Here is a 27,665-nt window from a genome sequence, read left to right as displayed (position 1 = left end):
TTGATACATGTATCTTATTTGGATCATTCATGAAAAATATTACTTTTCATGTCAAAAGTATTATTTTTATTGTAAACATAGATATGATTGATATATTTCACAAAGAGTAGGTCTCTTGTGAAACCGTTCACGAATCTTTATCTGTGAGACAGGTCAATCCTACCGATATTCACAATAAAAAGTAGTACTCTAAGGCCTTAACATAAAAAGTAATAATTTTTCATGGATGACCCAAATAAAATATCAGTCTCACGAGATCGTCTCACACAAATTTTTATCTTTTTTCACGACATAATCCGTGAGACTGGTCAACCCTACCCATATTCACAATAAAAAGTAATACTCTCAGCATAAAAAGTAATAGTTTTTCATGAGTGACCCAAATAAGAGATTCGTCTCACAAATACGATCCGAGAGACCGTCTCACATAAGTTTTTGCCATATATATATAACGGCTTTAAAATATGCATGGGTATGAATAAGAACACGTGAGCCACAATATTCTGGATCACGGTTAGTGTGGACAAAAGGTCACGGGATAGGGACTCGTCGTTTAATACACCCTTCCATCACATGGCGGAGTTGTTTTTTACTAATATTTTTATCCATTTAAATTTCAATTGATATATATTAATATTAATATTAATATTAATATATATATGTCACTTTCAAATATTTTTTTAAAGTTCATTCTCCACATTTTTTTAATATACGTAACTTTCATATATTTTTATAAGTCGGTCCTCCACATTTATTTTTTGGGGGTGAAATGCATTTTAAAGTTTCACGTGATATTTCGCATACTAAATTTGATTGCCAAATTTCTCACTCGTGACTGGAAAATAGACATAATCGTTATATTTTGATCAATATTGACATATCTTTAAGCTAATACAATAATCAATAAATCATACTAATCAGATAAACTATGTTGAAAAAATCTTATTTAACACGATATCCCGATAAAATACCTCTTTTAATAATGATTACACAAGTAATTTTTTCTCACACACATAAACCTGATTGGGGCCGGCTTGCATTTATAATTGCATGGCCACTGAAATAATTGAATTGAGATTGAATTATATTTAGAACACTGCTGGCCGGCAGAGTGGGTGTAACTCTCAATCTTGCATGAAAATAATTGGCCTCATGAATTAATTGATTTAGACCCTTTTTGGTCAATTATTCTGAAGCAAATAATTATATCATATAAAGCTTATCAAACAAATAAATAGGATAATCACCCTCTTAAGTTTCGTAATCGAATTTTATTTTATATAAATAAAAATTGTATCGAATTTTTTAAAAAAGTTTTCAGTTTTTTCTTCCAAAGAGATTAATTCATAAATATTAATTAGTATTAGTAATTTTTTTTTTGGAAGAAAATGACAATTCCCAAGCATTTTTGATAAATCTACATATAAAATATTGTGTTAGGTTAGCATATTGTTATGGTTCAGCGATTTTTGCTAAAATTGTGACTATTTTCGTAGTTTTGAATTCGAAATTGATTTTTTCATGTGTATTTTTTTTTTCGTGTGTATTTCGGGACACGAATATTGTATTTATGATTACTAGTAAGAATGCATATATGTTATATGTGTAGAATTATAATCATTTTTATATAATATTTTTTAAAATTTTATTAAATGTTTAATTTAATTATAATTGACAGAGATTAATAAAGGACCATAATCCATTCGAAGGGGTATAACTGAAAATTAGTAACAATGATAATATTGAGAAAAATATTGGTGTAGAGACAATTTTGAAATAAAAAATGGTATATTTTAGATGAAATTATTTATATAATATAAAAAATATATATTATTTAAATAATTATATATATGTATTTATGTATTATTTAAATAATTATATATATATATGGTTTATAAATTGACTTTTCGTTAACAGTTCTAATGTTCCATCAAGTGAATTCACTTTCATCATGGCATGACCCGTCTTATTTCTGGCCCTAAATTATAAAAATTACTATAAACAAAATTACGTGATTAATTAATATTTTTGGCTTCCATAATATTTTTTAATTAATAATTGATTAATTTAACACCAATTTGGATTTTTAAAAAAAATCATAAACTACTATTTTAAATAGAATTTTTGATTTTTTTTTTTTGAAAAAAAGTAAAATGATTTTAAAAAATTATTTTCTAAGAAAAAACGATCCATTTGGTAGCACTCGACGCTAAGAGAATTAATTATTTTATTCATGAAACAAAAAATAATTTATGAATTAATCTGATGGTAAGATTTGTAAGATCCTAACGCAAATTACAATTCATCCAAAACCAATATTTCTACAGTTATTATATCATTAAAAATATGATGATGACATAATAACAATACGATTGAAGACAATTCCATAAAAATATAGTTACACAAATTCATACTGAACTCAAAGCTAAAGCCTCAATAAATTACTTTGAAAAAGCAATAAATTGATCCAACAATTCAACTTCTATTGGGGGAAAAACGACTCTTTCACTTTCATATGGCTACGGAAAATCTTTGATCAATCCAAAATTTTAACCAAAAATATGCACAATTGCCTAAGAAAGCATTATATGGGACAACCACAGGTAAAGAAGCACTCGTCGGGAAAAAAAAAGGAAAGAAAAAAAGAAAAGAAGAAGTTATATTATAATTATTATTTGATATTAAATATGTAATTCGTAAAAATAAATATTATAATTTTAAAAAGTTGACATCATCCTATTGATAACGTGTGAATATTTGAATTATGATGAGATAGATATCTTCATAAAAATAAAATTATGTCACACAAATCATGGAGCAGGTTTCTTGTGAGACGGTCTCACGAATTTTTATCTGTGAGACGGGTCAACCCTACCGATATTCACAATAAAAAATATTATTATTAGCATAAAAAGTAATATTTTTTTATGGATAATCCAAATAAGAGATCTGTCTCACAAAATATTACCCGTGAGACCGTCTCACACAATTTTTTACCAAAATCATGTCAAATTATGTTGACATAAGCGATTCTTGCTTAATATAATAAATAATATATAATAGTATAGATTCCCACAATATTGTCTTTCAATTTTTCCCTAACAAATTGCTAATATTGTAATTTGCTATTTCTAAATCGAAAAATCATTGTAATAAATAAAAATGTTACAATTAAATATCCTTGGACGAGTCTTTATGTTCCAAGTAAACATATATTAATTTACGTACATATATTCAAAATATAGAAAATAAATTTATGTTTTTTATAATTAATATTTTTGAAAAAATAAGTTTAATGAAATCCAATAAAATATATTTTAATTTATATCACTTTAACTTGAAATAAAAATCTTATCATCATTTATCTTATTTTTTTTTTAAACATAGTGTGAGAATTTAAAAAATAAATTAATTAATTAGTTAGAATAAATAGAGTAACAATATATTAGATGATTAAATTAATTTCCATTGCCTAGTAATATTATTTAATTTCAAATTTTCGTTAAAAACTTAAATATAAACATCATCATATAGTCATGATATTTTAGGGATTTTAAAATTAAGAGAAGGTTTTCATTAAAACAAAATAATTAATGATAACAATAATATCTTAATACGAAAAAACCGGAAAAAACATAAAAATCAGGCAAAAATTTGTGTGAGACATATATATAATTTGGGTCATCCATGAAAAAATATTATTTTTTATTGTGAATATCAATAGAGTTAACCTGTCTCACAGATAAAAATTAGTGATACCATCTCACAAAAGACATATTCTAAAAATTATCACTTTTATGAATGAGATGAAAATACTTATTTTTGTTACGTGGGTTTTTTCCATATCAACGGATATTATAAATTTTTGTTAAACAAACATTTTCAAAACAATTTTTTCCTGAAAAAACATATTCAAAAATTATTATAATTAGTAAAAATAAAGTGAGTCAGTATCATTCAACACGAAACTTAGATCAGACCGTTTCATGAGTTAATTTTGTGAGACGATTCTTCAACTTAATCGAATTTATAAAAAAATATATTATTTTTTCAAAATTATTATTTTTAATTATAAATACAAATCAGATCAAGTTAATTCATATATATTTATAAAATCGTATAACAAAAACTTACTTTTCATCCAATTTAACGCAAAAAATAAATCAACTGTACGAAGCCATCAAGTTAGATGTAGACGGACGCAAGTTATTAATTATTTCCATAAAAAGCACTCTTAAACATTTATCTCTCTCTGAACAAATCTTCAAAATTTTGGTCACTGGCCATGCAGTTAAAAAGTACCAGTTTTTCTTAGCTGTTGGAGCATCGATCAGTGAATCATACGACATTTCCCATTCTCATTATATTTCCTCCAAAAAATCGAAGCTTTTATTGTATCAAAGTAAGCCCAGAAAACAAGGGGGGAAAATGGAGGCTACCTCAGCTTCCCGGAGCTTTTTCGTGCTCTGTATGATTTTGTTTTCTGCTACTCATATCTCGTTTGGCAGTGTCACCTATGACAGAAAGGGCCTTATAATCAATGGCCAGAAGAGAATTCTTTTTTCTGGTTCCATACATTACCCAAGAAGTACCCCGGATGTAAATAAATCATCATTTCTTGAAATTGTTCATTTTGATTTCTTGGTGGAGTGTTTTATCTTTATCCCCTGGAAATTGATAAAGTAATAGCTTGATATTGTAGATGTGGGAAGGGCTTATTCAGAAGGCTAAAGATGGAGGATTAGATGCAATAGACACCTATGTGTTTTGGAACCTCCATGAACCTTCACCTGGCATTGTACTCGATTTAATTTCTTCAATTCTTGTCCAATGCTACCTTATTTACTGGACTTCTTGCTGTTTATTTCCTTAAATCGGGAATTAATTAGCTGTTTCTTGTTGGGTTTTAGTATAACTTTGAGGGAAGGTGTGATTTAGTTGGATTCGTGAAGTTGGTCCAGAAAGCAGGATTGTACCTAAATCTGCGTATTGGGCCTTATGTTTGTGCCGAATGGAATTTTGGGTAATGGGATTTGATTTTATTATGTAGTAAGATTTTACTCTATGATGTTTTCTTCTTTATTTATTTGTTTTTATTATTTGTATTATGGTTTCAGTGGGTTCCCAGTTTGGTTGAAGTATGTTCCAGGCATTAGCTTCAGAACTGACAATGGGCCTTTCAAGGTCTGTACATTCTTAATGTTCATTGCCTAGGAGTAATTTTTCATTTTCTGAGATTTTTTTGGTTTTGCTTTAACATTATTGATAAATGTTAGTATTTGGTTTCTTGAAGATGGCAATGCTAAGTTTCACTCAGAAAATTGTCCAAATGATGAAGAATGAGAAGTTGTTTCAGTCTCAAGGTGGCCCTATCATTCTCTCCCAGGTATGCTCAGCAAAGGAATACAACATTCTTATATAATTTTTTATTTTTTTCTGAAAAAAAACATAATTTATGCCTAATTACATTTATTAAGTCATACTAACTACCAAACAGAGCAGGTACTACTAGTGATTTTACCTTTACACGCGTAAGGAATATTATTTAGAGGGAAAGCCATAAATTTCAAAACTCACGAGTGATTAATCAATGATAGGCTCTAATATTTGGAGTTCATGTCCTTGATTCCAGTGTACTCGATGTTAATGATGTAGATTGAAAACGAGTATGGTTTTGAGACCAAGGCTTTTGGTGCCGCCGGTCATGCATATATCACTTGGGCAGCTAAGATGGCTGTCGACTTGAACACCGGAGTTCCATGGCTTATGTGCAAGGAGGATGATGCCCCAGATCCGGTGGTAATACTCGTTTTGTTTTTGTATATTCTAGAAAATATTAACTTAATATTTGTTTAAATCATTTGGTTGAACAATGTCATCAAATCACTTGTAAGTACGGCAATTTTGTTGAGTTTCTTTAATTTTTGATGACAGATAAACACGTGCAATGGTTTATACTGCGATTATTTTTCCCCGAACAAACCTTACAAGCCCACGATATGGACCGAGGCTTGGACTGGCTGGTACAATCGAATTTCCCTCATTCTTCAAATTTTGATGAATGAAAAATGTATGCCATGTTTTTTACTGTTGTTCCATCTCAAGGTTTGAAGATTTTGGTGGGCCTATTCATCACCGTCCTGTAGAAGATTTGGCATTTGCAGTTGCTAGGTTTATTCAGAAAGGAGGCTCCTTTGTAAACTACTACATGGTTTGCAAACATATCTCGGTTCCTTAACTTTTTTACTCAAGTTTCTTATTATCCGTCGTCTATAAAACTTTATGTCACACTCGCATCAATTAAAGAATATGAAAAATTAGTCAAAGAACTGCTAAAATTTGATATAGTTTGTTGTAAGAGTGATGTAGTGAGTGTGCAGTCTTTTAGTGATTGGCATATAAATATATGGATCCTAATCAATGGATGTAAATTTGATAGATATCTGTCTATTATTTTAGTTTCCACTGTTTGAAACGATAATGATTTGATCAAGTACTCAAAAATTTGGTTCCGGTCTTCTGGAACAATATTAAATGGTTTATTCTGTCTAAAGACATGCATTTTTAATCTGCTATATGAAATTCATGAACTCATCTTAGTTTATTTCCGACAGTACCACGGAGGAACAAATTTTGGAAGAACTGCTGGTGGTCCATTCATCACTACCAGCTATGATTATGATGCTCCAATTGATGAATATGGTGAGAGATAAATAATTCAAGACCATGTTACTTGTTTTTTTGTTATGCTCTTATCATAGCTAATTGGTTCACTAATATTTGGGTAGGCTTACCTAGGCAGCCGAAATATGATCATTTAATGGAGCTTCACAAGGCCATAAAGTTATGCGAGCCTGCCTTGGTTGCTTCAGATCCTACTGTAACTAAATTGGGAAACTATGAACAGGTTTGTGTTATTGTTTAACTACTGTAATTCTTTGCATTCCAATTAAAGGACAAGGCATTGGAAAATATGCGAGTCCTTATTATCAGTTAACCTCGTGAGCTCAATTGTGAACGTCAAACTAAATATTTTTAAATAATTGGATCATATTAAACGATGTGATATGTATTATGATTTGAACGTTTTTGTAACAAGAAATAATCAAATAGTCAATATGTTAACGGAGTAGAAAGATTAAATAGTTTGATCACCAATTCTGGACCGCAGGAAGTATTTCTCAGTGCTTCGGTTAGTTTAGTCTTTCGTGGTATGAGATATTTTTGTCCTTCTTTCTTTATCGGGATTTTGATGCTTCGTCTTCAGGCATATGTATTTTCTTCAAATCAGGCCAGTGTGCTGCTTTTCTATCAAATTTCCACTGGGACACATCTGCAACAGTGAAATTCAATAACATCCAATACGACTTACCACCTTGGTCGATCAGCATACTTCCCGATTGCAGAAACATTGTTTTTAACACTGCCAAGGTAAGCTAAACATTTCCCTGTGTAGAGAAGTAGAGCTACACTTGATTTTCTTGAAATATTCTTTTCTGACATTTTGGTAATTTTTTTGTGCTGGTTACCATTTCCAAATTTCTCGTGGATTCCTCTCTGGCTATCAACTTATCATCTTCTCACAATTTGATTTAATCCATTTAGGTTGCAGCTCGAACATCCCAAGCACAAATGTTGCCTACAAATGTTAGAACGCTCTTGTGGGAGACATTCAGTGAAGACACGTCCACCACTAATGTCGATTCAAAAATCACTGTTTTTGGTCTCTTGGAGCAGTTAAATGTCACTAGAGATGCTAGTGATTATTTATGGTACACAACCAGGTAAATACACAATTTAAGACGACTGTTCTTGAATATTGTCAATAATCTAAAGAATTTATATATACAATTGGAGATCTTCGCAGCATCAACATTAGCCCAGCTGAATCTTTTCTACACGGAGGGCAGAAGCCAATTCTCACCGTGGATTCGGCAGGCCATGGCTTGCATGTGTTTATTAATGGACAATTGTCAGGTTCTAAGAACTTTTCTTCCTTTTTAAAAAACAAGCGCTAGCATCATCAGATTATTCTATAATAAGTGAGGTTCGACCGAGAATTTTCTGAACCTATTCATTATTTTCATATATATCTTACATTATTTAACACTCGTTTTCAAAATGGAATACAACAATTTTGAGAAGTCGCCAGTAGCTATATGATTAAATAATTTCTCATTACAGGTTCAGCCTATGGAACTCGTGGAAACTGGAAAGTTACTTTCTCAAGCAATGTCAACTTTCATGCTGGAATGAATACGATTGCGTTGCTTAGCGTGGCAGTTGGATTGCCAGTTAGTTTTCTTGACCTTTAATACCGTGACGTTATACTTTCTGAAATTAACCCTGGTAATAATGCTACTGATTTTCAAGACACCTGTTCTGGATTAAAGTCCCAAAGGGAGTGTGTGTGTGATTTTCCTCTTAGAAAAAGAAAAATATCTCTGTTAAAGACCCCTTCTTTAACAATGTAGGTCATTTGGCTCTAAAAACGTTGGCCTACCAGTAATTATACTTCCTGGCTGCCTGTAGTTCATATTTTCACACTCACACTCACACTCATGTCCCTCTTTTTGTGTCCAAAGAATGTTGGCCATCGATTTGAAACATGGAGCGCTGGAATCTTGGGACCAGTAACAATACATGGACTAGATCATGGAACGTGGGATTTATCCCGACAAAAATGGTCATACAAGGTAATATATACTTCATTTTTTATGCTTCTATTTATCCAATAAACATTTAAGTTTGCACTGGGGATGTAATTTGTCATGCATTCAGGTTGGGCTGAAAGGAGAAGCCATGAACTTAGCTTCACCAACACAGAGTTCATCCACAGATTGGATACAGGAATCCTTGGTTGCAAACAAGCAACAGCCACTGACTTGGTATAAGGTACTTATATTAGCTTTAGCACAAGCTGAATGTTAATAATGCCAAACAACAAATATTATTAGTTCTTCAGTTTTTTTCTTTGTATCATCGAATGCGATGTAATTTCTATGTGTTGAAATCAATTTAGAATAACCCATTACCGTTGTAACTCATAGATTTTCCAAACAATCTGTCATTGTGTAATTAAATGAACCACTTTATCAAGTGGCTGCGTCGATCTTTGTTGGGACATTTGCCTAAAAAGATAAAAGTGAGACTACAAAAGCCCTCAGCTAAAATTTGTTTAAATGGGCTTTATAAAATGTTTTGTTTAGATGAAAAATAAAATCATTTTTGCGTTTGGATATGATAATTAAAATTCATTTTTAAAATTTAAAAGGAAATTGAAGCGCAAGACTTGAAGCTACATTTTCTGCTTAATGATTTCAGTTGTCTCAAGCATTATGTATAAGATTTGCACCTTCCTTGCAGACTTATTTCAACGCACCATTAGGAAACGAGCCATTGGCGTTGGACCTAAGTTCTATGGGCAAAGGTCAAGTGTGGATCAATGGACAGAACATCGGAAGATATTGGACTGCTTATGCTACAGGCACTTGCAATGGCTGCAGCTATGCAGGAACATATAGACAGCCTAAGTGCCAATACGGATGTGGAAAACCGACACAAAGATGGTACTCACTTTTCTTCCTGCATATGTATCATATGATTTTCAGTCGTTTTCTTAAATTCTTAGTCTGTCTCTGTCTTTCACTCGGGTTTTTTAGGTATCACGTCCCTCGGTCATGGTTGAAGCCGGCTCATAATTTGTTGGTCGTTTTCGAGGAAACTGGTGGGGATGCTTCAAGAATATCTCTTGTTCAAAGATCACTTACGTATGTATAGAAATGAAAAGAAGCAATCATATATAGTTTGCGCATACAAACTTGTGTAAAGGCTGGTAAAAAAATGAGTCACTGTCTGAAAGAAAAAAGAAAGATAATTACTGTGTTTGTGTCAATAAATGGCTCCATTCTTTGATCTATTTACTTGTAAGGTGAGGAGATATTGTGTATTCCATAGTATTTAAAACTTTACTCATTGAACTTATTGTAATTTTTATCTATTACTATTTATTAAGTTAAGTTTCCTCTTATAAATGTCATTATCTGTTTTTCTAATCGAACATATTAATAAAGTGTCAAGATTGTAGTATAAGACACATGTAGATATTTCCCAAGCTTGAAGTTAATTGTATCAAAATTGCAATTTAGTATATCATTATTTTCCGAAATTACAGTATGACTTTTACTTAAATATAAACTAAATTAATTATAAAAAAAAATATACAAGCACGCAACACATGTCAAGGGTCACTAGTTATTATTATTGATAAAGCTTTTATATAATTTTCAAAAGATAAGTTTGTAATCTCTTCTCACTGGTGGTGCTTTCAAATATTTAACATTGACAAATACGAGAGAAAAATGTGATTTAATTATCATTAACATGGTTGTACCATCTGTGTTTTAGAGTTTGAGTTGCTCTTTTGTGACGGTATCATATATTTTTATTTGTGATACATGTCGACTGTGTCGATATTTATATTAAAAATGAATATTTTTGGCATAAAAATGAATTTTTTTTATAGATAAACCAAATAAAATATTTGTATTACAAAATTAAATCATAACACCATCTCATGAGTTTTAGTGATAGATTTTTGTCATAACATCTAATTTTACATGTCCTTTTTCGCAAATCATCGTTATCCTGTGGTTAGGGCGATCTGTTATTTTACAAAAAATAAAAAATAAAATAAAATTGAAGCAACCTTATATGGATGCTACAACGGCAACGCAAAGACAAGACGAGCCCAACAGCATACTTCTTACTTGGGTCAAATACATATTGAGCCCGGCCCATTGGAAAATAATCTCTCGTTCCTTTTGGTTGATAATTAAATTAGGGTGTGTTTGGTTGATGTGATTAAATAAGGATAGATGAATAATCAAATACTTATCTAATGTTTGGTCAAAATTTTAAGATATATTAATAATCATTTTGACTCAATTTAAAATTTAATTTTATAATTAATTATTTGATTATTAATCTAACAAATTAAGTGAGATAAGTTATCAACACACCACAAATTATATTTTTATCCTCTTATCTCTTATGAAAATAAATACTTATAAAATTTTAATTTATTGTATTTAATGATTACCGTTATTTTAAAATATATTTCTAATAAATATATTTAAATTAACATAAATTATAATTATAAATATTTAATTATTTTAAAAATATTTATAATTATTTAAAAAAAACAATAATATTATAATATCACTAAATTTTATTTAACATTAAAATTAATATTCAAAATATTACTATTATTTTAATTATTAATTATAAATATTTAATTATTTATCAAATTATTTTAAAAATATTTATAATTATTTAATAAAAAAATAATAATATTGTAATTATTACTAAAACTTCATTTAACATTAACATTCAAAATATTATTGTTTTTTTATTATTAAAGTAAATACATTTTTACAAATTTGTTTCTAATAAATATATTTAAATTAATTTTAATAAATTTAAATTATAATTATAAATATTTAATTATATATCCAATTATTTCAAGAATATATATTTAATTAGCATTTGAGACATTTTGATCATTACAAAAAAATTTACAAAATTAATCCATCATTTTAAAATCATACCAAACAACATGCTATTTATCCCACAATATTATTAATTCATATATCTCATTTTTTTAATCACTCTAATTATTAATCATTTACTTATCCTATCACACGTACCAAACAGAGCCTTATTATATTAGATTATATAATAATTAACATAAAATTAATGTGGGATTCATGTGTATTCATAATTTGATGATAAATTAATGTATATAGTTTTGATATGTTACATAATGCATATTTCTGTGAATATTGATGATGTATCATTCATCTATTAGATATAATGAAAAATCGTATTTTTCAAAAACTTCTCCATTCAAAAAATTTCACCGTTCAATTTAGAGTAACCGAATTTCGGATCGATCAGCCGAGCTGATGGTACAACTCAACAAAGACAACCTATTGTTTTTGTAATTTACGTTTCAATTCGAGTCCCGGGGAAAGCACAATAGTGGTTTAAGAGCTAGGTTGTGATTTAATTAATATGTTTTCATTATTATTTGTTTTTAAAATATTAATTTTATCCAATCGTGTTTAATTTTGCAGAAAAATTCGAATTTGAAAAATATATATAGAAAATCATTATAAAAAAACGTATTCTACCACAACTTGAACAAGCCTTAAAATTTAAAATTTAAATATTGGATGCCACAATAAGGGATAAAGCTATTTCTGTCATATCTCATATATATTTTTAAAATTTTAATATTATTGAATTTTTTTTATCTAGATTTTGAATATTTAAATTCACATCACTCCTAATATAAAAATTATTAGCCATAAATTTAGAAATAAAAAAAAATTATTTGATCCTAGACGCATCGAGTGTCAAATTTAATAATATAATATAGAGGAAAAAGATTAGATTTTTTTTTTTTTGGAGAAGGAAAAGTTTGAAAACTAGGTAATTGTTGATTAATAAAACTGTTCAGATTCTTAATTTGGAGATAAATAATATGATAAGATCTTATGTAATCTTGATTATGGTGAAACTCATTGTATCTATACTATGTTAGCTTAATCTTTTAACTAAATATATTTTTTGTTCCAAAGCATATGAAGAAATCCATGGAAAACGCTACTGCACTTGCCTTTAATCCACTACCTTCCGCCGCAGCTCACCGTGTAGAACGGCAACACCACCAGGAGGATGATGGTGGCGAATTCACCTGCGAAATCTGTATTGAGAAAACGTCGTTTCCCAACAAAAAATTCAGAAACGGCGACAAATGCGTGCACCCCTTCTGCACCAACTGTGTGATCAAGTACATTCGAGTCAGGCTCGGGGAGCACAACACAGGACATATCAAATGCCCGGCAACGGACTGCGATCACATGCTCGACCCCTTAGCCTGCGCCCCACTCATCGGCCGTTTCCTCTTCTTATGGTGGTGCGATGTGCTCTGCGAGTCGGCGATTACGGGTTGGGAAACGCGCTATTGCCCGTATAAAGATTGCAATGTTCGGGTGTTGAACGAGTGTGGCGGGGAATTAAGTCGGTCAAGATGTCCGCAATGCAAGAGGTTGTTTTGTTTTCGGTGTAAAACAGTTAGTCACGGGCCACTTACGTGTAAAGAGAACAGGGATGCTGAGCCTTTGAGAAAGCTGGCGGCGCTGAAACGTTGGCAGACTTGTCCTTCTTGCGGGGAGTACGTCGAACTGGCATCCGGCTGTTCAATTGTGAGATGCAGGTACATCCTCATTTCACTTTCCGTTTCTTGGAATTAGTAAAAATATGACTAAAATCGTGAATTATAGATAACATGATACAAATTAAAAATAAATTAATGACAAGATTAAAAAAAAGTTTATTTTCGGTCTTTCTCCTATTTTTTTTTTTTTAATGAGACGGGGGATATAGCAATATAGATTTTTATAACGAAACACACAAATCAATCTGAAAAGGAGGTTAATTTGGATGCAGATGCAGGATCACTTTCTGCCACAAGTGTGGAAAGCAAGTTCATCGACATTATTGTCCTTGTGAAAACGTGCAAGCAATCGGCATCCGTACACGTATACTTGTAATTCTAGTTGTATATGTGTTGTTGGCCCCATTTTTTATTTTATTTTACATTCATGAGAGGAGAAAGTATCATTAAACATATATCATTTTCCTATATATACAGGTAGCTTCCATATAATGTTTGATGATGAGCTGTATATACACACACATGTAGAATTAATTCTTAGATCGTTTGTGGGATGAATTTGAAATCAAATCTAACAAGAAATATCATATAAAATTACAACAGGTGGATTTAGAATTTATGTTATTCTCTAAACGTCTATAATATATTTGAGATCCTTGGAAATTCATGGATCGAAATGCGTTTTCAAATCTAAGGAGAGTTAACCGTGTAAATTGCACTTATGTGTCCGCTTAGTTCTAAAAATATATACGCAACAAGCTTGCATAAATTTTTTTATACGACAGCAAGTTCGACTTCGAATTTAGAACAAACACTAATTGAAGAGGAAGATTTATTTATCTGAGGGGCAAATTTAAAATATCCATACTTTAAACTTTTTTTTTTAATCGATCGATCATAAGTTGTCGGGTATGCTCCAACGACAGCGACGAATGTAAGTCATTATGAGAACCATATGTTATAAAAAAAAATCAGATAGAGATACACCTAATGTTAAATAACCCCCAATTACTACATCGTACTGATTTCCTTCCGCATTGTCTCCTTCGTTCATATCCGCCCAACACTTCAAATAGAACAATAGCAATCTTTCGACAAGACAAAAATATTTACTGTTTTGACCATGCCATTAAGCCTTTCCCCTTCCTTCACTGCTATAGGGGTAACTTGAATTGATGTCGCTAGCAAATTCCTAATAGATGCCAGAATGGACCGACTTAATACAGATCATGACCGGTAAAACAGTAGCTTTAGGAAAATGGATTTTCACGGGTACTCGGCCGGATTTGAGCATATATAATTGAACTTCATATGCTTAGCACCACCAATTTTAACTCTACTCCATTACACCCTCTTTACACTGTCACCATGAACAGCTACAAATCCTTCAGCAGAAAGAGTAGCAAGTGCGTTTCGAAGCTGATAAAACACAATGGCATACTTCAAAACGTTTCTTTATTCACATGCACAAAACAAATATCCAAACATTTGCAATTTATGCACAGGAATGTTAGAGATCTTACATCGTTTAAGTGGACTTCACCGGGGCTCTGTTTTTTCAGTTCCTCGAGTAACTGAAATTTAGTGGGAATCAGATTGCATATGTTTCATGCACGAGACAGAACTAACATGGTGTACAAACTTTACATACCTCCAGCATGCGAGTTGACGGGCCCCCAAGCTGCAGCTTTTCCATTATTATGTTCCGGGTGGTTGATGCCAAGTTTTCCCTTCTCATTCTTTCGCTTGCCGAAACCCCAGTTGTGATGAGATCCATATCAATGGTGCCTGTCCAACAGTAAGCATTTTTCAGCCTATTATACTCAGGTGGATGTGGTGAGCAAAGAATTGCCACGCTGGTATATAAGAGCAGCTGTGATAAAGCATTTGTCCTCTTTTTCACTGAATATCTTGGCAACGCTGGCACATATGCCTCTCGTATAGGAAACAGTTGTGGATTACAAGGACTTACCGGTTGAATGATCCGTTGCAGACTGTTGCATTGCTACTTCAAGAAGCCTAATTGCCTCAGTTACATCACACTTTTCAACCTGCGAGCATGAGTGATCACAGTTAACCATCAAGCCTTTCAAATTCAAGTGTGTGGCACTAAGTATAGCTTAACCAACCCATTCGGAGAAACGAATGCGGGCCAAAGCCTCACTGAGGCGTATCAAGCTTTCAAGTTGCCTTGGTGTCGCAGTTATCACCTGTGGAAGATGAAAAAATGGACACAAAACAGCAACTAACATATAAAACGAACCATCAATACCCATCAAGCAAAAAGCCAACTTGAAGATATTATTGTAGCATTTACGTAACAATAACAATAGAACCAAATGTGAGACCACAATAACGCACATGACTTTACAAAACAACGCACATGACTTTACAAAACTTAAAAACAACTAAATAAGAAATGTAGAACGATAATGCATTTGACCAACAGTAAATTAATGTATTATCGATAGACAAGGTTCTAAACGTTAAGCGCTAATCGGACACTAGACCAGCGGGATCACTAGATGGAAGCATGATAAAAATTGAGAAAAGGGTTATTATGATTTGATAAAAATTGAGAAAAGGGTTATTATGATTAAAAAAAAATAGGAACGGTGTTACAAATTAAGTTATTGAGGACCAAGCCCATTCATAAATTAATGAGTTGTCCATTAACCGGCCCACAATTTAAAAAATGGAGAGAAAGTTGCCCTTTCTTTTTCTCTACCCTGGCCGCCATGCTGCCTTTCCCATTCACTCACTTCTTCTAATTAGAAAGCCTCCTCACACCTTTTACTCCCATCCGTTTCGAATCGTTCATCGTGCCTAGAATCTCATCATCTCATCGTGGCCGTGGCTGTAGTTTCAGAAGTCGGAGTCCCTAACAGGTACAATCGTTCTTCCACTACTTCCCCACACTGCCGCTTAGGCTGGCCTACTAGCACATTTTCGGTGCTGTCGGCCGGCGCCTGCGCCGCCTGGGCTGAGGCGGCCGAATTTTAGAACACTGTCGACAGAAAAGTTTCGTAAAATAGTAGTTTTTCACTTTTGTATATAGGATTGTGGTAGGGGTTCGAAGCATCTTCCATTCCTCAATGAATGAGTGTAAGAGGAAGGCAAGTAAATGAGTCGGTCCACCTAAATACAATTGTTCAATTCCTCCAACCATGGAAGATTCCAGGAGAATCCTTCCACTCATAATAATTAAACTCAGATGCCTCTGGGAGAAAATTTTATGCTTTCGTCCAATTCCCTTCCCGTCTTCTGACAATATCGTTTAGTCTACCCATCAAAATTGTCTGAAACACATGCACCCATGATGGCTGATGAAATACACATTCATTACCTTTTTGCTGCTTCCAGGGAAATTTCCTCTTCTTCTCATCTCCACATAGCCTCTAGTCAACTCCTCAGCTGCTTCATCAGATAACTTTGGATGTATGTTCTTACGTGCATAGCTCACATAAGCGGTTAAAGTCGGCAGGTCAATGACATCCTGCTCCGAATTCTGGTAAAAATCCGAATTTGGCTCAGATATCAATGGAAGTCCAAATAAGTATAGATATTAGAGTAGAAAGGAAAGACCCAAACTTCAGGGTCTTCAAAGTGCAATGCCACTATGTGCTTCGCAAGGCGCCTATCCGTCTGTTCATCAGCCTTGTCGAGAATTAAATAGATCAAATCAAACCTGTATAACAGTTTAAGTCAAGATAAATAGTTGACTATTATTCAGTCAGACAAGTCAGTCATTGAAGCAAATGCTACTTCACAACCCCAGGCATAAGCGCCCTTGATTGATTCTGTGAAAATTAGGTCGTCAACATGATAATCATCATAAGAGAGAAGTAATAATATTGGAGTTATGCAAGCATGACCCAACAACCACTTCTCAACTTCATCTAATGAAGTATGAAAATTAATACCTACAAAGTATTTTTACCTGGACAATAATGTTGGAGGAAGGTGTATATTATCAATCACAGATGACCGAGGATTATAACGTGAACCAATGGGATTGGCACATGCCAATACCGAAGTTCGTGCATTTAGAGAAGCAATAATCCCTGCCTTTGCAATTGAAACAGTTTGCTGCTCCATCACCTGATAAAAAATTTAGATTGAAAATGCAACAGGGTCATCGGAAAAGACTACACAGAATTATATCATGTGGTCAACTACAAAACCAAATTAATTCAATATTATGACATGACATAGCAAAAGTTATGATTTTTACCTCATGCAACATGCTTCTTGCATTTTCGGACATTTTGTCAAACTCATCAATACAACATATGCCTCTATCACTCAGCACCAGGGCCCCACTCTCCAGGACCTACAGAGTTAATATTCTGTTAGCATTCTCAATGTGACCATGAAGCTTGAACTTAAAAATTAATAAAATCGCCTAGTTATTAACTTACAGTTTCACCAGTTTCAGGATCCTTCGCGACATAAGCTGTTAACCCCACCGCAGAGCTCCCTCGTCCACTGGTATAAATACCACGAGGAGATAGCTTGTGAATGTACTGGAGCAGCTGCGATTTGCTGGTTCCAGGATCACCCACCAGGAGTATGTTGATATCACCTCTGAAGCTAGCCCCAGATGGCATTTGCAATGCACTCCCACCGAAAAGCTACGTATAAGCCACTTGAACAATATAAGTAACATAAAGAAAGAAAAAAACTAATAATATCAGTAAAGGACGCTAAATCACCTGACAAAGGAGACCTTTCTTTACATCATCAAGCTCCCATATGTTTGGTGCCAAAGACCTTGTCAACCTTTCATATATATCAGGCTGTCTTGATAGCTCTTTCAATTGCTCCACCTAAAATATTAGAGGGATATTACCCGAACAATGATTAATACGGAAGTTCTATCACTGTTAATGATACTATTTTAAATTACCTTATCTTTAAAGTCAATAACAGGTTCATTGTCTTTCCCACTAACTCCATTTTCAGTTTCCATTGGATCCTCCACATCCACTCTGGACTTGTTAGTCTTCTTTACGTGAAGACAATCAATATAAGTCTGAAAACAACGGAAAAACGCATGTCAAATCAAAATACCATTTCATGTCAAAAGATGGTCATATCTATAAAAGACTATTACAAGATAGCACAAAAAAGGACCCAAGTACTTACCTTGAAAATTGACTTCACCGTCCTTTGTGTTTGACCGATTCTGACACTCATAGCCCTATAAATTCCAGTAACCTTACAGCAAAAGCAGCATTTAAAATCAGGAAATCAATCGAAGTTTATAGCTTGAAATGAAGCTTGTAATATCTTCAACACCAAAGAACTATAACTTATCTGACCTCGACTCTGTCACCTGGCTTGCCAGCATCAACTAACTTGTCGTGCATCAACAAGCTCACTGTGTGAGGTGTCCCTCCCTCTGGAATCTCATCTGGTGTCTCTTGGAGTTTCACAACTTGCTTATCAGCAAACCTATCACGTATAATTTTCCATAGAAAAACAAGTCAATGTTGTTCCAAAATATTTAGAACAATCAAATAAAAGTAGCGAGATGAAAAAAAAAGCACCTGCATCTGTTGTGAACAAGAGTCATGGAGTTTCTGGAAAGACATTCTTGCTTACCACAAATAGTTGGTTCATTAATTCTTCCTGGCACCAGAAAGTTGGCAATTTGATTAACAAAAATTAGCTCACACAAATTTGATGACATGTTGGGTGTAAAACTAGAATGAGAATGATCCAGCCAATTACCTCTATCAACAACTATAGGTTCGCAGCAGTAACCACATACAAGACATCTAAATACCGCTTCCCTGATCTCTGGTATGATGGAACTACACCGAATAATCATGCCTTTCAATGAAACCATCTTCTCGACATCTAATTGAAAAAAAGAAAAAAGAAAAGAAAAGCTTTTTCATTCAACACACAGCTGGTGCATAGACAATTTAATAGAGTGAGTTAAAAAATTATTAAAGCTGACCAGATGGGTTGAGGTTTCTCATTGAAGTTGAGCTTCTAAGATTGAAAATTCTAGCTTGTATGTGTTTCTCAAACAAAGGATTTATTCGACTGACCATATCCATCAGCACGATGTCAAAAATGGCTAAAACCTCGAGAGGGTATCTAACCATCTTGAGATAAAGATCGCTATCATAATCGAACACGTCATGGGCATCTACATCAAGTGAATCGCCCTCAATTTCGATGACATAGTTGATAGCTATCATATACTTTCCCTCAATCTGCTGAGGATTCTCCCTGAAATGCCGCAAAAACCTCAGAATCGCAGCATTAACGTCTTGAACACTGATGTTCGTGCCCCACACGTACATAGGTGGAGCCTCGTCTTCGTCTGCGTCGCCCGCCTCCGACGAGGGCTGCGCATCGTCAGTGGAAGATGGGGTAGGTGCACCTATGTGAGTGGCGGAGGATCTCCTCCCTCGGCCACGACGAGTATTTGCTCCTGAAGAAGGTGGAGTAGTACCAGGGGTATCGAAGCGGGAATCCGACAGTGGCTGCGGTGGGGTGGCGTACGATGAACGGCGGCCGCGCTTAGGACGCCTGGAGTTTCCCGGGGATGAGAATGTGTTGCCAATCGGGCTTGTTTCCCAGTCATTAGGTGAAGAAGGACCTGCAATTCCGACGAATTCGCTACAAAATCTAGTATAAACTCACCAAATGAATCTTAGAAAAATGTAAATAGACAAATTTAAACAAATTACCGCCGTTGATGTTTGCTGGAGGAGAATCGGAAGCCATAATCTTCAACCCGGCAGAATTTTGCGAAAAATGGATTGTAGCGGGAAGTGGATCGGAGATGAATTGATGACAAAGGCTTCGATTTTCGGCGGGAAAAACAGGGGATGTTGGCGCCAATTTGTCGTGGCCTTTTTGCTGGGCTTTTCTGTCAAATGGATTTTGGATCCAAACCTAGTGGTTCGGGTAATAATTTACAGATCAAACTTTTTTTAAAAAATAAACTCGATAAATTTATAATTAAATATCAGTATACCGATATACGTCTTGCATGCTTGTACAATATTTTTTATACTTCATTTCATTTATATTTAGTAATTATAAAAAATAATGAGAAACTGCACTGCAATTTTGATATATAAAATTAAAAATAAATAAGTAAAAGAAAAGAAAAAAATCAATTAGGAATTGAACATAGTGATTTTTAGAAAACAAAGACTCTATCCACTGAATCACATGTTCTCAAACTTAATCATATAGTATAGATATATAGCACATATCAATAAAAAAAATTGAGCCAGAACTCCAACGTCCGAAAATTAACGCCCCGACGTCTTTGGATCTATATTGCACCTATTGGATAATAGTGAGCATATATCAACGTAGATACGGGGTTAACAATCACGACTTCTAATATTTTAAAAAATATCACAAGGGGTCGGATTTTGTATTAAAAAATAGGTAAAAACTTGTGTGCTACGGTCTCACATGTCGTATTTTGTGAGACATGTCTTTTATTCGGGTCATTCATGAAAAAGTATTACTTTTTATTCTAAGAGTATTATTTTTATTGTGATTATCGTTAGGATTGACCCGTCTCACAGATAAAAATTTAAGAAACCGTCTCACAAGAGACTTACTCTAAAAAATATCACAAGGGATTGGGTTGGCAATTCCGCTCCTTATATTTAGAATATATATCATGATTAGGCGGATTATCAATCACGACTCTAATAGTAAAAAAAAAAATTTCAACGCTTATGGTACGTTAATATATTTTGTATATTTGTTAATAGAATATGATAAAGAAAATTTTATTTTTAGTCAATTAAATGGTCCAATTTTGAGTTTTAGTTCATTAAATTTTCAAATTTTAATTTTTAGATTTAGTTGACAATGTAACCTCTAACAAATCCATTATTTATATGGCATGTCAATATTTTTCGATGTCATATGAATATTTGTGTGTTTCGTCAGTATTTTCATATGTTGCATCAATAATTTGACCAAAATATCTAAAAAATTAGATTTAATGTACTAACATTACATTAAACTTTGAAAACTCAGTGAATCAAAAATCAGAATTAAAAAGTAAGCGAGGAAAAAAAAATTATTTCCACTATGCCAAATAAAAACACGAAACTCAATTACATGGTTCACAAGTCACAACCATCCCAAACAAACTCTAAAATTATTTCACACGTACTAAAGCACGCTTACACACACACACATCAAACCACGATTAATCCTATATATAATATAAACACGACTTCTTTCGAAATTAAAGCCCACCCCGCAATATGCACTTACATGAAAAGCTTCTCCGATCACGACAACGAAAGAATCGGGAGAAGGCTCCACGGTGATCGATTCTCCATCTTTTGTCAGCACTTCCAGTCCATTCACCTCATTTTGATACAATATGGTAACCATGTTTTTATCCGTGTGACTGGTTAATCCAAGCTCGGGTTCGTGGCTTTTCGGAGAATCGTATTTCTGAACTCGAACAAGGTAGTATGTCGAGTCTATGTGTTCGTCTATATATTTTTCGAGCCCCGAGCTTTCAAGAACTATCTTCCGCACTATTTGATCCAACTGGGATAGTTGCTCTGAGAAGGAACGAATACTCTTGCTGCAAACAGGAAAACTCTCAATCAAGATAATTTTTTGTAGCTAAATTAATGCAAATTTTAGCACTTGTGTTCAGTGTTGGGACGACTAATCGATCGGGAAAATTAGACTCGGAAGAATGCTTGCTATGGAATTCATGGATCGGGAAAATTAGACTCGGAGTGCAAACGTTTTTTCCTTGTTAGGAAAATAATCGATATGTCACGCTTTAAGTTTAATTTATTATATGATTTAAAAGATCAGTTATATATTTTAGTAATACGATGATCATTTGATACTACATTTGGCATCAGATCCAAAGTCGCATGCATATTTCAATTATATGGAGAGAGATTATTGGAATAAAATTATTGTTTCTTATCGATATGAATTAACAGGAAGATCGAAGAACGCGATGAACCAAAAGAAAAATCGAATCTGGAATAAAAGATTGGGAGCACCTTTATTGATTGTGAAAGGAAAGAATATTATTACCCTATACAAGTTTACACTAGTCAACCGCTGAATAACTAACCACCTACAGGCTAATTGCTACTAGACTTCGTATTGAACATGCTATTACCAGTTACTAGTTACTTCCACACAAGACCGAGCTTTAGCTATCCTTTGTATCATTGTTGTCACGCCCCATACCCGAGGCGAGTGACGTCAGCAGTGTTATTAAATTATACATTTGTAAACAACAAGACTCGGAAATACAAATTTCATAAATCGGTTTATTCATTCATAATATTGAAATACATTATCTTTACAATGTTCAAATCAATAACAGAAACAACAAAATGTCTAACTGGTTTTCCGCAGCACGTCATCAACGGCGTGCATTAAAAGCACGCTGCGAATACCACTTTCCGCGGCGTGCATTTAATGCACGCCGCGGAAAGTGATTTTTCGCGACGTGTATTACATGCACGCCGCGGAAAGTGAATTTCTGCGGCGTGCATTTATGCGTGCTGTTAAAAAATCATATAGACGACAGCGTGCAGGTTTATGTGCGCTGTTAATAATAATAAAAAATTTTAAAAATCGTGTCTAAATAGTAACGGCGTACATTAAGCGCACGCCGTAATAATTAGCGACGATTTTGTGATAACTGTCGCTCATTAGCAACGGTTAAGGCAAACCCGTCGGTATTTTAAAATCAGCGACGGGTTTATTTTCGTCGCTATTAGCGACGGTTTAAAAACATTCCGTCGCTATTGGCGACAATGGTTAAAAACTGTCGCAAATTGCAACGGTATGTTAAATGCTGTCGCAATTAGCGACGGTGTAAACATAAACCGTCGCAAATAGGGACAAATAATCTCACAGCCGTCGTACAATGTCTATAAATATCCCCACTTCCACTCCATTTTCCCCACACGACAACACTTAAATTTTTCGAACATTCTCGTTAAAATTTAGAGTTTGTTTTTTCGTTTCATTCTTTGTTAATTTTTAAGTGTTATTTTTTTTTTTTATAAGAATTTTTAAGTGTTATTTTTTTTTTATAATTAGTTTTTTCAGGTTCTTTTTTTTTACAAATTTATTACAATTTTATAAAAGTAATTTTTTTTATTTTATTTAAAAACTTAGCGACGGATTTTATATACCGTCGCCGATCCAGAAATTAGCGACGGCTGTAAAACCGTCGCCGATTTATAATTAGCGACGGCTATATAACTGTCGCTGATTTAAAATGCGCGACGGTTTTATACCGTCGCTAATGTTATATGTTTCCACAGCAAACAAGGCACGCTGCAAATAATGGTATTAATGGCGTACACATGCACGCCGCGGATAATAGCATTAACAGCGTGCACATGCGCGCCGCGGATACTCTTTAACTTTCAACGGCTTTCAACTTTGCAGCGTGCAAATGTGCGCCGCGAATATCTTTCCGCGGCGCACATTGCACGCTGCGGAAACACACTTTTCTTGTAGTGCCAGTAGATTAATATAATAAAAATTGAACAACAAAATTAATCGAATCATCTTCACCAGCCCCATAATTGAGCGTGTTTATCCTCGACGATCTATTCTTCATTTTTAAATGAGATATGATGAGTTATATGATTTGCACTCAGTATACGAGAGAAATAATTCTCACAACCTTTAAAATCATTTCCAACAAACTATCCAATATAACAGGAGTAACACGCATTGCAAAATATTCAAACTTTTATGGGCTAAACATGTATCCCAATTTATGCACAGAACAATATGAATTTCATGACTAAGTAATAGCAGTCCTCCTATATTTTTACCCTTTAAGGGCTGAGATCGGAATCGAGAATAACATGAATCATACACATTCATAATATATATATATATCTCTCTATATATATATATATATATATATATCGATGTTGGAAAACGAATTGTGTTAAAAAATAACATTTGTTCATATATTTGGGTTATGGAATGACATGATTTTCTTGCATGATTGTTGTTCAAGATGTTGGAAAACGAATTGTATAAAAATAAAAATAATAACAACTGGATTTATTTTACTTACTCTTAATAATGTTATTATTATATATTGAGTAGGTATCTTATATCTTAATTGTTTAAGTATCAATAATTACTCATAATACATTATAATATAACGAGTAGGTCTCTTGTGAGACCGTCTAACGAATCTTTATCTGTGAGACGGGTCAACTCTACCAATATTCACAATAAAAAGTAATACCTTAGCATAAAAATAATCACAAAATACGACATGTGACCGTCTCACACAAGTTTTTGCCTAATATAATTGTTTGTAAGTAATCATCGACAATAATTGAACTGCGTGAATCTTCATTTGGTTGTTGTTTTCAGTAAGGCGAGTTATGTACAATTTAACACAAGGGAGAGGAATCAAAGGTACACCAGTGATAATATATTTTTGATGATTTAAAATTATTTTGATATACGAACAATTCGTTAAAGGGTAAACTAGAACATGAATTTTTATTAATAGTTTAATTGGTACATATATTTTGCCTTTTATTAACAAAAATACATAATTAGTTTTTATTTAAATTAGGCACATTTGTTTATTATATTTTAGAAATAGAAACTAATTTGGTTAAAATTCTGATTTTTATTCTATCAGATAAATTAAATGGTTTATACCTTTCTTTGAAAAGATTATTATCAAAATAATTTTAAGTAAATAAATTTATAATATAGAAAATAAATTACATATTTTTTATTTAGCTAACATTTTGATTTATATATATATATATATATATATATATATATTATCATATAATTTTTTTTAAAAAAATTCAGGTACACAGTGATTGTGATAAAAATAAAATTTAATAATTTAGTTCAAAAGGAATTTATGCATTGTTAAGTTCAAAAAATTTATGTAAATTTTAAAATATTCACGAAAAAAATTATTGAATATTTAAATTCTAGTAAAATCTTATGCTTGATTTGAAAATTAATTTATGTTTTCAATATATATTTGATGTGACAATCCCGTCAACATATCCATATGGTTCCGCGTGTCTTTTTTTTAGCAAAAATTTGTATGAGATGGTTTCAAGAGTCGTAGATGGTGAGACAAATCTCTTATTTGGATCATTCATAAAAAAATAATATTTTTTATGTTAAGAATATTACTTTTTATTGTGAATATCGGTAGAGTTGACTCGTCTTACAGATAAAGATTCGTGAAACAGTGTCACAAAAGACATAATCAACTTTGGAATAGAAACGTCACTCCGATGGAAATACCTTTTTCACACGAAACACATGTCGGCCGTATTTACTAATTCTTATTCTCCCAAATTATATGTGTTTTTATTTTTTATTTTTTGAAATGTTTTGATATAAATATTTATAAATCTAGTTTTTTATTATAATAATAATAAATATATTTAAAATATTAAATTAATATATAATTTTAAAAGCAAAATAATAAATATATATAATATATAAATAATAATTAAATAATTAACATTTAATAATAACAATAATAATGGTTACAATTACGATTCGGAAATTGGAATATTAATAATAATGAGTTCAACAATAATTAAAAAATAATATTAAATAATAGATAAATAAATATATAAATAAAATATTGAATAATGATATTAATATTTATAGTTAACATTTTTTATCAAATAATAATAAAATTTTATAATTATTAAATTGAACAATGATAATTAAGATTTCATAAAAAAAAATTAAAAAAAATTATATACCAAGTTATAATAATAATAATAATAATAATAATAATAATAAATAAATAAATAAATAAGGATGGCGATGATGATATTAATAACGAACGTGACACTATAGATCCAACTTTCAAATTTCTCACTGAATTGCTAAATATTTTTGTAACTTTGGTACAATTTTTGAGAAGAAAATTTTACATTTTTAAATCTTTAAGCATTTTAGTTAAAATTAATAAGTGTTTTCATATTTGAAAACAAACTTAGCATATTTATGGCACAAAAATTCTCTGCTTTAAAAAATGAATGGGTAATTAATTTGGCTCTACTGAGATGTTTGAAAAAATATATTACAAAATTAAATTAAAAATGAATTGATTTTAAAGTTTTGAAAAATTACGATTTTTTGTCATGTATATAGGTTTTTATGTTTGTACTTTAGGTAATCTATATTATCAAAATAATTTTTGTCACGTATTCAATTTCTGACAGTTTTAGTTTTTTAATTGAGAGTTTCGATGTGATATTACATATATGTGTCATTTGCTGTCACATTAACATTACGTCTAGCAAATAATCAAAGTTATAAAAAATAAAAAGATAACAGACTAAAACCTAAATTTGATGAGATAAAATACTAAAATCACAACGATCATATATACACAGTAAAAAGGAGTGTAAACATTTTTGTTTAATTTGGAAAATACCAAATAGAAACACATACACACAGCGAACAGAAAATAACCTCTCGAAATTATTAATAATGCATATCATATTTTAATATCTTTTTTTTAAGGATATATTTTTTAATTTACTCCAGGAATAATCACAAAAAATTTTGTGAGACGATTTCACTAGTCAATTTTTTTTAGAACGATCTCTTATTTGTGTCATCTATGCAAAACTATTAATTTTTATGCCAAAAAAATTAATTATTATTGTAAATATGACATGGTTGACCCATCTCACGTATAAAGATCAGCGAGATCATCTTACAAGAGACCTACTATAAGATAACATGATACTAATTTATTAATATATATAATACTCGAGCATCCTAGAATAACCACTTAAAATCACGGTATAATTTTTAACTTACCTAAAATTTTATTCTCTAAAAAAACAATACTTCTATATTTAACAATAATCCATGTTTTTTTTTTCATTCTTTTTGAACAAAAAAGCTCACCCCAACAACATGCAAAACATAAAAATATATATAAATAATTTTACTTCGAAATATTTTAAAAAAATATAAATATATTATGTATATGTCTTACATAATATTTATGTATTATTACAGACAAACGACTCAGTTAAAAATAACAACACCAAACTTATAATCATGGTTCACAACTTCAAATCATAATTCACAACTGTGAAATTATTTCCACATAATCTATACTATTTATTAAAGCTGAGCACCTTATAAAAACTGCCAAAGAGGACACCATCTTTTTTTTCCAGTTTTACCCTTACAGTTATAATATTATTACACTTTTGTTTTTTTGTTTTTTTTATTTCAACACACACTTTTATTTTTATTTCCATCATTCAAATATCAATTTAGTCCCTTCATAATTTGTGTATTTTCACTTTAGTCCATCGATAATGATAAAAAGGAATGTACACACACGCAACGCGTGTGCAGAGTAACTAGTATTTAT

General features: G+C 32.0%; 3 protein-coding genes across 3 annotated transcripts; 2 read left to right on the top strand and 1 right to left on the bottom strand.

Annotated features, from left to right (window-relative positions):
* Window positions 1–4,245: 4,245 nt before the first annotated feature.
* Window positions 4,246–10,019, top strand: LOC140841832 (beta-galactosidase 3-like). Its single transcript, XM_073209533.1, is given in 19 exon segments — window positions 4,246–4,599; window positions 4,703–4,798; window positions 4,911–5,023; window positions 5,118–5,184; window positions 5,294–5,386; window positions 5,656–5,799; window positions 5,935–6,023; window positions 6,106–6,211; window positions 6,615–6,702; window positions 6,789–6,907; window positions 7,268–7,294; window positions 7,297–7,431; window positions 7,606–7,784; window positions 7,868–7,977; window positions 8,185–8,294; window positions 8,586–8,696; window positions 8,782–8,895; window positions 9,367–9,569; window positions 9,663–10,019. Coding segments are annotated over 19 exon segments (2,193 nt in total). The 5' UTR covers window positions 4,246–4,428; the 3' UTR covers window positions 9,781–10,019.
* Window positions 10,020–12,497: 2,478 nt separating this feature from the next.
* Window positions 12,498–13,693, top strand: LOC140840917 (E3 ubiquitin-protein ligase RSL1-like). The gene is made up of 2 exons (XM_073208069.1): window positions 12,498–13,282; window positions 13,516–13,693. Exons 1-2 carry the CDS (start codon window positions 12,648–12,650, stop codon window positions 13,691–13,693), a joined length of 813 nt encoding a protein of 270 aa, XP_073064170.1. The 5' UTR covers window positions 12,498–12,647.
* Window positions 13,694–14,201: 508 nt separating this feature from the next.
* Window positions 14,202–20,072, bottom strand: LOC140841831 (DNA replication licensing factor MCM4-like). The gene is made up of 18 exons (XM_073209532.1): window positions 19,954–20,072; window positions 19,212–19,862; window positions 18,980–19,108; window positions 18,796–18,877; window positions 18,568–18,700; window positions 18,392–18,463; window positions 18,153–18,278; window positions 17,959–18,072; window positions 17,665–17,877; window positions 17,478–17,576; window positions 17,184–17,344; window positions 16,835–16,931; window positions 16,590–16,751; window positions 15,373–15,453; window positions 15,216–15,294; window positions 14,895–15,031; window positions 14,767–14,817; window positions 14,202–14,662 (listed from the first exon to the last, which is right to left on the bottom strand). Exons 1-18 carry the CDS (start codon window positions 19,988–19,990, stop codon window positions 14,588–14,590), a joined length of 2,499 nt encoding a protein of 832 aa, XP_073065633.1. The 5' UTR covers window positions 19,991–20,072; the 3' UTR covers window positions 14,202–14,587.
* Between the last annotated feature and the right edge of the window lie 7,593 nt (window positions 20,073–27,665).

This window comes from Primulina eburnea, chromosome 9, assembly GCF_022965805.1.
Source record: "Primulina eburnea isolate SZY01 chromosome 9, ASM2296580v1, whole genome shotgun sequence".
Lineage (NCBI taxonomy): Eukaryota > Viridiplantae > Streptophyta > Magnoliopsida > Lamiales > Gesneriaceae > Primulina > Primulina eburnea.
Note: the sequence above shows the minus strand (reverse complement) of the source record. Positions and strands in the feature narration are given on the sequence as shown.